At 44.6% G+C, this 12,131-nt stretch overlaps 1 protein-coding gene across 12 annotated transcripts in view; it reads right to left on the reverse strand.

Annotated features, from left to right (window-relative positions):
- LOC115169433 (receptor-type tyrosine-protein phosphatase S) overlaps nt 1-12,131 on the reverse strand; it is a 106,351-nt gene that overhangs the window by 84,216 nt on the left and 10,004 nt on the right. For all 12 annotated transcript variants that reach the window (XM_029725041.1, XM_029725037.1, XM_029725034.1 and 9 more), the window contains exons 2-3: nt 6,600-6,683; nt 137-343 (exon numbers count right to left, since the gene is read on the reverse strand). In XM_029725041.1, coding sequence (XP_029580901.1) covers nt 137-275 — 139 coding nt within the window. In that variant the 5' untranslated portion in view covers nt 276-343; nt 6,600-6,683. The remainder of the gene's footprint in view (nt 1-136; nt 344-6,599; nt 6,684-12,131) is intronic.

The raw sequence follows: 12,131 nt of genomic DNA on the forward strand, positions 1-12,131 counted from the left end.
AGATAGGACGCACCGACGGCCATGCAGAAAAACGGACAAACCTGCACATAAACAAATTGACCAATTGGAGGACATACTATACAGACACATGAACTAACACACCCACACAAACAAACATCTGTAGTGTGTTACTTACCTAGGGCGTCAGAGAGGTTAGGCAGGGAAGTGAGCACCAGCAACAGTGGCAGCAGAAAAGGGGGGTAGAGGCAGAGGCCGTACCCAGGGCGAGGCACCCTGGACTGGGCTACGGTTCCACCAGGACTGGGGGGAACCATGGTACCTCCGGCGACTGGGGATGGAGGTGGGGGATGGTGGGGAACTTCACTCAACAGGGCTTGGCACTCTGTGGAAAAACAAACAAACCAATAAAAAAAAATGTGTTCAAATAAATACGAGGGAGAGAATATCCTTTTGAAGAACAATGCACATAGTCGATGACCATACCGGATTTGGTCAGTTGAACAAAAAACCCTTTTGACTTCGGATTGACAGGTCAGGCAAGCCTCTGCATGTGTATACAGTAAATACCCATACATAAAAGGAAGGTGTTGAGCCCGGTACAGATATTACATTCACTCTATCCACCCACTGTTCTTCTAGTCTTTCCACTGACACAGTCTTTCCCCACTGGCCACAAATAAACGTACATATCGCACATAAAACCCTAATATGGAAACACTCAAGCAAAGACGATATTGAAGTGGAAGGGGTGTTTATGCCATCCCGGCACCATGCAATATTCAATAAGAGCGTAATATCTATGATGTTAGATGGCGAAGGCCCCCTATAATAGATGTCCTGTGGGTAATCCTAGTCCAGCCAGGGGGATCAGGCCTGACTCTTCTTTGCCTGGGGGAGATTTTTTATCCCTGGCAGGAGAGGAGATATTCAGCCGAGCTCTGCAGAAGCTCCCCGTCCAGGAGTCAATAACTCCTCCAGTCGCATCGATCCCTCCCTCTTTCCTTCTCTACCTCTATTCCTACCTCACCACCCCCCCCCCCCCCCACCCCCCCAGTGTGGGAGCGCAGGTGTGAAACCAAATGAGACAGGCTTCTTTGTTTCAATCCTGTTCAGAACGGATGGAAGACACACAGAGAGACACAGATACAAGTGCGCACAGACTTATATAGATACATACAGATTAGAGGAACACACACACGCTTACGAGCACGTGCACACGCATCCTACACTGCCCACAGTTATCTACAGTTTCCCACATCCGGTGAAAGTGTTGAACGTGCTTCCCTAATACAGGGACTTTCTACCCTTTCCGGTCGAGAGTTCCATATTAAAACGTATATGGAATTCTCTAGCTCTTATCTGACGCGCTTAAAAGCATTGGAGTCTGGCTCTTTGACCCATCTGAGCTCTAAATATAACCGGTCTATAAACGTATCTGTCCATCTGACATATATTTCATGGAGCGCTACTTCCCTGCTTCCCCCTCTCTCTTATCTAGGCTTGGAGAGAAGTTCCTAATAGATAGGGAATCGAAGAGCTTTCAGGATCTACTTTTCAATTCAATAACCTAATAGCTACAACCTAATCAGAGATCATTCAAGTGCCATTCCATCCAGCACGATGAAGTCTCCTCTTAAAGAAACTCAATTTATTAGCTAGCATCATCAGCATGATGCAATGGATGATAAGAAGCACGTGGGTCCTGTTGAACTGGGCTGACTCAGTAGGGTAACATTGTAAAAGGGTTGTAGAAAGTCAATGGAATAAATTCCTTTTTGGAAATCTCGCTTTCCCACTATGGTGACTTGATCCTGATCTAATTCAATCTTGAGTGGTCTGTCACTCTAATCAAGCCCCTGTTGTGGTCTACCCTTCTCTCATCTCAATCCCTCATCTCACACCTGTCTACTTCTATATCCCCCTTACCCGTCCAACCCATCAGCTGTCTCATCCCCCGTCTCTACCCGTCACCCCATCTTGTTCTCCTCGGCTCCATCTTCCCTGTCCCGTCTCTTCCTCCCCATCTCCTTCTATTGTATTTAAATGGATATCTACGTGAACCTTTGATCCCTCATTTCCCCACAAGGCTCCCCTGTCTCACCCCTCTCACCCTGTCTCACCCCCCTCCACTTCCCTGTCTCCCCCTCCCTCTTGTATTTAACCTGCTATCAAAACCTTTGATCCTTCTCTTTCCCCACATTACCTGTTCCCCAGCTGCACCAGCTGCCCGGCTGTGGTCCATTAACACAGTTAAACAAACGGGCTTACTGTGAGTCTGGGAATGGAGAAAACAGTCCCATCTACATACTGTACTGCAGGCCTTGCCAGGAGCGGTCGTAACAGTTGTTAATGCCGTAAAACTAATCTCATCTCTACTACCACGGCATTGACCCTGTTGGCTGGGAAACAATGTCAGATTTGCCTCTGGGTTCTTATGTTCACCCTTGGCACACGTCCCTTACTGTACTGTACCTACAGAGAGCATATACTATAGCATACATCACATCTAGAGGGTGTTTGGAGCAGGGCCATATACATTGCCTTCGGAAAGTATTCAGACCCCTTCCCTTATTCTGCATTTTGTAACATGACAGCTTTATTCTAAAATGGATTAAATACATTTTAAAAACTCATCACTTTACACACAATACTCCATAAAGACAAAGCGAAAACAGGTTTTTAGAACATTTTACTAATGTATTCAAAATAAAAAACATAAATACCTAATTTACATAAGTATTCAGGCCCTTTGCTATGAGACTCAAAATTCAGCTCAGGTGCATCCTGTTTCCATTGATCATACTTGAGATGTATCTACAACTTGACTGGAGTCTACCTGTGGTAAATTCAATTGATTGGACATGATTTGGAAAGGCACACACCTGTCTATATATGGTCCCACAGTTGAAAGTGCATGTCAAAAACCAAGCCATGAGGTCGAAGGAAATGTCCGTAGATCTGGGGAAAGGTACCAAATTATTTATGCCACTATGAAGGTCCCCAAGAACACAGTGGCCTCTATAATTCTTAAATGGAAGAAGATTGGAACCCCCAAGACTCTTCCTAGAGCTTGCAGCAAAGCCAAACTGAGCAATCGGGAGAGAACGGTCTTGGCCAGGGAGGTGACCAAGCACCAGATGGTCACTGTGACAGAGCTCTAGAGTTCCTCTGTGGAGATGGGAGAACCTCCCAGAAGGACAACCATCACTGCAGCACTCCACCAATCAGGCGTTTATGATAGAGTGGCCAGATGGAAGCCACTCCTGAGTAAAAGGCACATGACAGCCCGCTTAGAGTTTGCCAAAAGGTACCTAAAGACTATCAGACCATGAGAAACAAGATTCTCTGGTCTGATGAAACCAAGATTGAACTCTTTGGCGTGAATGCCAAAAGTCACGTCTGGAGGAAACCTGGCACCATCCCTACAGTGAAGCATGGTGGTGGCAGAATCATGCTGTGGGAATGGTTTTCAGCGTTAGGGACTGGGAGATTAGTCAGGATCGAGGGAAAGATGAACGGAGCAAAGTCCTGCTCCAGAGCGCTCAGGACCTCAGACTGGGGATGAGAGAAACTCCCCCAATACAGGTGTGCCAAGCTTGTAGCATCATACCCAAGAGGACTTGAGGCTACCAAAGGTGCTTCAACAAAGTACTGAGTAAAGGGTCTGAATACTTATGTAAATGTAATATATATATATATATATTTATAAATTAGAAGAAAAAAATCTAAAAACCTGTTTTTGCTTTGTCATTAAGGGGTATTGTGTGTAGCTTGATGAAGGGGAAAAAACTATTTAATCAATTTTAGAATAAGGCTGTAACCTAACAAAAGGTGAAAAACGTCAAGGGATCTGAATACTTTCCGGAGGCGCTGTATCACAACAACCGTGTGTGTGTGTGTGTGTGTGTGTGTGTGTGTGTGTGTGTGTGTGTGTGTGTGTGTGTGTGTGTGTGTGTGTGTGTGTGTGTGTGTGCACATGTGCACGTTTGTGTTTTGGTTGGGAATTGCGAGGGACCTCACAATACAAGTTCATCACGATACTTAGGTGCCTATACGATATGTATTGTGATTCTCATGATTCTCACGATTCTATACTGAACAAAAATATAAATGCAACATGTAAAGCGTCCCATGTTTCATGAGCTGAAATAAAATATCCCAGAAATGTTCCATATGCACAAAAAGCTTATCTCTCTCAAATCTTTTGCACAAATTTGTTTACATCCCTGTTAGTGAGCATTTGTCCTTTGCTAAAATAATCCATCCACCTGAAAGATGTGGCATATCAAGAAGCTGACTAAACAGCATGATCATTACACAGGTGCACCTTGTGCTGAGGGCAATAAACGGCCACTCTAAAATGGGCAGTTTTGTCACACAACACAATGCCACAGATGTCTCAAGTTTTGAGGGAGCGTGCAATTGGCATCCCCACAAGAGAAATTGGCATGTCCACAAGAGCCAGAGAATGTAATGTTCATTTCTCTACCATAAGCCGCCTCCAACGTCGCTTTTGGCAGTATGTCCAACCGGCCTCACAACCGTAGCACCTCCACATTCGGCTTCTTCACCTGCAGGATTGTCTGAGACCAGTCACCAGTCACCCAGAAACTGAGGAGTATTTCTGTCTGTAATAAAGCCGTTTTGTGAGGGAAAACTAATTTTGATTGGCTGGGCCTGGACAGTGAGTGGGCCTGGCTCCCAAGTGGGTGGGCCCCTGCCCAGTCATGTGAAATCCATAGATTAGGGCCTAATTTATTTTTTTCAATTGACTTATTTCCATATATGAACTGTAACTCAGTAAAATAAATTAAATTATTGCATGCTGTGTTCATATTTTTGTTCAGTATATACAGTCTGTCTACTGCAGAGGGACAAGACAAAGAAATGGGCTCCCAATTTGAAAATAAACAGGAGAACAAGCTATGAAAGAGTTATATTGCATTAATTATTGCATGAATTATATTGCGAAATTGTCAATACGATATGATATATCGTCAAAAATAATATCGCGATATGTAATTGTATCGATTTTTTCCCCCCATCATTAGTGTTTGTGCACACGCGTGTCTGCATGTGTACAGTCGTGGCCAAAAGTTTTGAAAATGACACAACTATTAATTTTCACAAAGTTCGCTGCTTCAATGTCTTTAGATATTTTTGTCAGATGTTACTATGGAATACTGAAGTATAATTATAAGCATTTCATATAATTTTATTGACAATTACATGAAGTTGATGCAAAGAGTCAATATTTGCAGTGTTGACCCGTCTTTTTCAAGACCTCTGCAATCCGCCCTGACATGCTGTCAATTAACTTCTGGGCCACATCCTGACTGATGGCAGCCCATTCGTGCATAATCAATGCTTGGAGTTTGTCCGAATTTGTGGGGTTTTGTTTGTCCACCTGCCTCTTGAGGATTGACCAATAGTTCTCAATGGGATTAAGGTCTGGGGAGTTTCCTGGCCATGGACGCAAAATATCGATGTTTTGTTCCCCGAGCCACTTAGGTATCACTTTTGCCTTAAGGCAAGATGCTCCATCATACTGGAGAGGCATTGTTCGTCACCAAACTGTTCCTGGATGGTTGAGAGAAGTTGCTCTCGGGAGGATGTGTTGGTACCATTCTTTATCATGGCTGTGTTCTTAGGCAAAATTGTGAGTGAGCCCACTCCCTTGGCTGAGAAGCAACCCCACACATGAATGGTCTCAGGATGCTTTACTGTTGACATGACACAGGACTGATGGTAGCGCTCACCTTGTCTTCGCCGGACAAGCTTTTTTCCGGATGCCCCAAACAATCGGAAAGGGGATTCATCAGAGAAAATGACTTTACCCCAGTCTTCATCAGTCCAATCCCTGTACCTTTTGCAGAATATCAGTCTGTCCCTAATGTTTTTCCTGGAGAGAAGTGGCTTCTTTGCTGCCCTTCTTGACACCAGGCAATCCTCCAAAAGTCTTTGCCTCACTGCGTGCAGATGCACTCACACCTGCCTGCTGCCATTCCTGAGCAATCTCTGTACTGGTGGTGCCCTGATCCCTCAGCTGAAACAACTTTAGGAGACGGTCCTGGCGCTTGCTGGGCTTTCTTGGGCGCCCTGAAGCCTTCTTCACAACAATTTAACCGCTCTCCTTGAAGTTCTTGATGATCCGATAAATGGTTGATTTACCAATCTTACTGGCAGCAATATCCTTGCCTGTGAAGCCCTTTTTGTGCAAAGCAATGATGACGGCACGTGTTTCCTTGCAGGTAACCATGATTGACAGAGGAAGAACAATGATTCCAAGCACCACCCTCCTTTTGAAGCTTCCAGTCTGTTATTTGAACACAATCAGCATGACAGAGTGATCTCCAGCCTTGTCCTCGTCAACACTCACACCTGTGTTAACAAGAGAATCACTGACATGATGTCAGCTGGTCCTATTGTGGCAGGGCTAAAATGCAGTGGAAATGTTTTTTTGGGGGGGATTCAGTTCATTTGCATGGCAAAGAGGGACTCATCTGATCACTCTTCATAACATTCTGGAGTATATGCAAATTGCCATCATACAAACTGAGGTAGCAGACTTTGTGAAAATTAATATTTGTGTCATTCTCAAAACCTTTGGCCACGACTGTATGTGTGGGTGTCCTTACCGCTGTGTGTTTTCTACAGCCCTGACTGAGGCTGAGGCATCATGGCCTGCTCTGTGGAATCCTCAGTGTGACCATCCAGCGGACCTGCAACAACACAGGAAGGAGGGAATGAGTCAACATGACCTGCGGGTATTTGTGACTTCACAACGACACACACACAGACAGTCAGACAGACTCACAGACACATTCATGCACGCACGAACACACGCACACACAGAGACACCCCCCCCCCCCACACACACACACAGACAGACAGACAGACAGACAGACAGACAGACAGACAGACAGACAGACAGACAGACAGACAGACAGACAGACAGACAGACAGACAGACAGACAGACAGACAGACACACAGACAGACAGACAGACAGACAGACAGACAGACAGACAGACAGACAGACAGACAGACAGACAGACAGACAGACAGACAGACAGACAGACAGACAGACAGAGACACACACACTCACACAGAGAAAGACACATACATCCTTTGTTTGAGCCCCACCCCGGTTAGGGTTAAGGTATCTTCAGTTTGCCAGACATGGAGTATACCTCATGGGGAATCTAAAGAGCAAATCAAGGGAAATTACTCTATTATGATTCTAAGCATCAACACATTGAACTGAGGAAAACAACCCTTTCCCGTTCTACTGTGGGTGAGATAACATGTTTTGTTTTTATCACCTCCCCCTCCCTCTTACCCAGCATGCTTTTCACCACAGTCGGGCTGAGGCAGCCTCTACGGGCCCTGTCTCCATGACAACAAAGCAGCCAGTGAGATCTGAGATCACAGGCAGGATCTGTTTCCTTGGGTAGGTTTACAGCCCATCAGTAGCTGGGAGATTGCTAGCAACAGCAGTTAATAGCTACAGGATAGTCTCTTTAGACCAATACAGTTGAACAGATTGCTGAGTTTAGTGACAGAATATAAGGATACACAAAACCACACATACAGTAGTATGCATGCACACACACACTGTTGGAGGGTGCTTCGCTTTCATTAGAGATTTCATATTGTAGTTTGTTTACAGACCACATATTGTGAAACTATTCATATACACACATGTATAGTTCCATACAATACAAATCATTTTTAGCACAGGAAATGTGTATTTGTGGGCTACAGAAGCTCCTGTGGTGGTGGAGCAGGCTGTTGGAGCAGCACGATCTACATGACCCAAGACCCTGTTGGCAAAGAGACAGTCATTCATGCATGCACACGCACACACGCACACGCACACACACACACACACACACACACACACACACACACACACACACACACACACACACACACACACACACACACACACACACATGCATGCAGGCACATAAGGATACACACACATACAGACACACATACACACACTAACACACCCATGCACACAAGCAGGCACGCACACACACCCACACACACTCCCTGACACACTCAATGCAGAGAGCAAAGCACAACATTCCCTTTCTCTCTCCCTAACACACACACACACAAACACACAGAGAGAGGAGGAGCCAGGGATGAGAGTGGCGCAGGATGAGGCACGGCTTACGGCAGGCAGGTGCTGCTGCATCAGCCTCGGTTACGTTTTTAGCAGGAGAGCTGCTGTCTTTATGTTCCTGTGATCCCCACAAGTCATCCAAGCCCTTCCTGACAAAACGACATAACCGTCAGTCTCCTAGTACAAGCACTGTTCACTTTGCTGCATATCAATGGAGCTACAGACCAGGGTGCCTGAACAAACCGTCTATATTAACGTTCCTTCCCACTGAGTTATATAGCAGTGTTTAGAAATCCGAAGTATTAGCTATTCCCACTGGCAATAACATATTAGTTCGGCGAACTAATGCCAGTTCCTACAGGAAGGAATGTTTGGGAACGAGGAACGTTATCAACCTCAAACATTCGGAACCAGAAGCCGTCAAGAGATTACCCCATTTACTCATGTTAAGCTACGAGCCAGGATGAGTGATCCTCAAATCATACTTCCGAGAATGAATATGGGGGGAAAAAAACAAGTTCCCTCACAACCGTAGGGAACTAAAGCTTGGCTTGTGGTGGATGATGCATTTAGTGATCATCCCTCCCTGGGGTTTGGTGAGGCGGAATGGGCATTGTAGGGCTTAGAACGACTGTGTGTTATGCTTCCTGAGTGACTTTGTGTGCGTGTATGTGTGCGTGCATGTGTGCGTGCACGCGTGTATGCTATACGCCTCGTTTTTCTTCAACCAATTTCAGAATTCGATTTCCTGTCAACCACTTAAGTCACCATAATAGGAGCCTTTTAGACCTCCCTGCCTGAGGCTGAGGCTGAGCTCAGCAGTGGCTCTAGCTGTGTTGTCAAAAACTGTACAAACTGTACTCTCTTGGCTGCATTCTCAAGGTATACTCATAGTACTTGTACATGCCTCCTCTTACTGCCCAGTGGAAGAGGGACTCGAACCAGGGACCTTATCCATATCAGACCCAAACATCCCACACAAAAGGGTTTAACCTGATTTGCATTGGTGGTGTAGTCAAGTGCTTAGTGCAGCGATGTGGTCACTGGTCACAATACCTCCGAAGGATTGGTGTACTGTACTGTACTGTACTGTACTGTACTGTACTGTACTGTACTGTACTGTAAGCCTACTCAGCTAAAAGGGGACACAGAAGAACGAGTGACATCTGCTCACTGACCGTGTGTGCCCTCAGAATGAAGCTAACAGATGGACTGGCAGAAAACTTAGCACCAAATGGTATTAAAGTACATATAGGCCGGATTACAAGAGCGGAAGGGAAACAATTTATTCACACACAACCAGGCCTTATATGCAGAAAAGGCAAAAACCACAATATGGCTGTTCAATTGAAGTGGTGGCCTTATGGTAGACTTTAGCATATAATGCAGATTGGATAAATATGACTTTCCAATCAAACGGATTGGTCCAGAATATGATGGTGACCCTGTGATGTCTGTTACCATGGTAACCTAGGTTTGGTCAATCCCAGATTATCCCTTTTTAACCTGTTAACATCACAGTGAAGAGGGAAGATGATATGCTGTTAGGAGGACAGATTTTAGAATGAATGCGATAAGTTATTGTACTCAAAATGATCCCAGATAGAGGTTAGCTGCTGGTGCCGTTTAGGTCAAGGCTCACAACGGGGTTAGTTGGTCCGTGGTAAAAAAAAATTATATATATATACAGTGCCTCGCAAAAGTATTCATCCCACTTGGCGTTTTTCCTATTTTGTAGCATTACAACCTGTCATTTAAAAGGATTTTTAATTGGATTTCATGTAATGGACTTACACAAAATAGTCCAAATTGGTGAAGTGAAATGAGAAAATTCTAAAAAATAAATAAAAAACGGAAAAGTGGTGCGTGCATATGTATTCCCTTTGCTATGAAGCCTCTGGTGCAACCAAATTACCTACAGAAGTCACATCATTTGTTAAATAAAGTCCACCTGTTTGCAATCTAAGTGTCACATGATCTGTCACATGATCTCAGTATATATACACCTGTTCTGAAAGGCCCCAGAGTCTGCAACACCACTAAGCAAGGGGCACCATCAAGCAAGTGGTACCATGAAGACCAAGGAGCTCTCCAAACAGGTCAGGGACAAAGTTGTGGAGAAGTACAGATCAGGGGTGGGTTATAAAAAAATATCCAAAACTTTGAACATCCCACGGAGCACCATTAAATCCATTATTAAAAAATGTAAAGAATATGGCACCACAACAAACCTGCCAAGAGAGGGCTGCCCACCAAAACTCATGGACCAGGCAAAGAGGGCATTAATCAGAGAGGCAACAAAGAGACCAAAGATAACCCTGAAGGAGCTCCAAAGCTCCACAGCGGAGATTGGAGTATCTGTCCATAGGACCACTAAGCTGTACACTCCACAGAGCTGGGCTTTATGGAAGAGTGGCCAGAAAAAAAGCCATTGCTTAAAGAAAAAAATAAGCAAACACATTTGGTGTTCACCAAAAGGCATGTGGGAGACTCCCCAAATATTTGGAAGAAGGTACTCTGGTCAGATGAGACAAAAATGTAGCTTTTTAGCCATCAAGGGAAACGCTATGTCTGGCGCAAACCCAACACCACTCATCATCCCCACAGTGAAGCATGGTGGTGGCAGCATCATGCTGTGGGGATGTTTTTCATAGACAGGGCCTGGGAAACTGGTCAGAATTTAAGGAATGATGGATTGTGCTAAATACAGGGAAATTGTTGAGGGAAACCTGTTTCAGTCTTTGAGAGATTTGAGAACCCATCCAACTTGAACCCATCCAACTTGGGACGGAGGTTCACCTTCCAGCAGGACAATGGCCCTAAGCATACTGCTAAAGCAACACTTGAGTGGTTTAAGGGGAAACATTTAAATGTCTTGGAATGGCCTAGTCAAAGCCCAGACCTCAATCCAATTGAGAATCTGTGGTATGACTTAAAGATTGCTGTACACCAGTGGAACCCATCCAACTTGAAGGAGCTGGAGCAGTTTTGCCTTGAAGAATGGGCAAAAATCCCAGTGGCTAGATGTGCCAAGCTTATAGAGACATACCCCTAGAGACTTGCAGCTGTAATTGCTCTACAAAGTATTGGCTTTGGGGGGTGAATAGTTATGCACGCTCAAGTTTTCAGTTTTTTTGTCTTATTTCTTGTTTGTTTCACAAAAACATTTATTTTGCATCTTCAAAGTGGTAAGCACGTTGTGTAAATCAAATGATACAGATCCCCCCCAAAATCTATTTTAATTCCAGGTTGTAAGACGAACAAAATAGGAAAAATTTGAAGGGGAGTGAATACTTTCGCAAGCCACTGTATATATATACAGTATATACACACTGCTGTTGGCGAAGTGGGTGGCCAAAAACTCCCATTTAGTTTTAGCTGGGCCACACCGGAAAAAGGTTTGTGTACCATTGCTGTTTTCAACATGCTTAACGGAAATGGACCTGAAATGTTATCATAATTGTAAAGACAAGTTTCTAATCATATACAGCTGTGCATGAACAATAATCATTATCACAACATTCACATTCACACATAGGCGTATCCATACACACAAACCGAACACACACACCCACACTATAACACACTCTCACCGACAGGGAGAGATTATGCAAATTCCTATGACTAAACATCACTTTCTTGGGGGATAAACAGCTTTAACAGAGAGAAACAGGCAAATCTCCACCACCGACAACCAGAGACACACTTTAGTCCTGTCAACCTCCACATCCCTGCTATCTCTATCACTAAAACAGGCCCTTGGTCTGTCTAACTCTGTCTGTTCATTGGCTCATTAAGCAGCCTGATGGCTGAGACCTTGTCAGCTCATGGGTCAATTACCATATCGGAGCCTGCCAGATACCTCCATACAAGCTGGGTGCAGTAGCTACAGTCCCTGCTGTATGTCCTGCATATCTAGCTACATGCAACGCATGCAGATTATCATTTATTATGCATTATTCCTACTGCCAGAAACCTTGATCCATGCTGGAGGCAGCACAGTACATGGAGCACCATTAACCTGTTGGGGCTAGG

The sequence above is a fragment of the Salmo trutta genome, chromosome 31 (genome assembly GCF_901001165.1).
Source record: "Salmo trutta chromosome 31, fSalTru1.1, whole genome shotgun sequence".
In the NCBI taxonomy this organism is placed as follows: Eukaryota; Metazoa; Chordata; class Actinopteri; order Salmoniformes; family Salmonidae; genus Salmo; species Salmo trutta.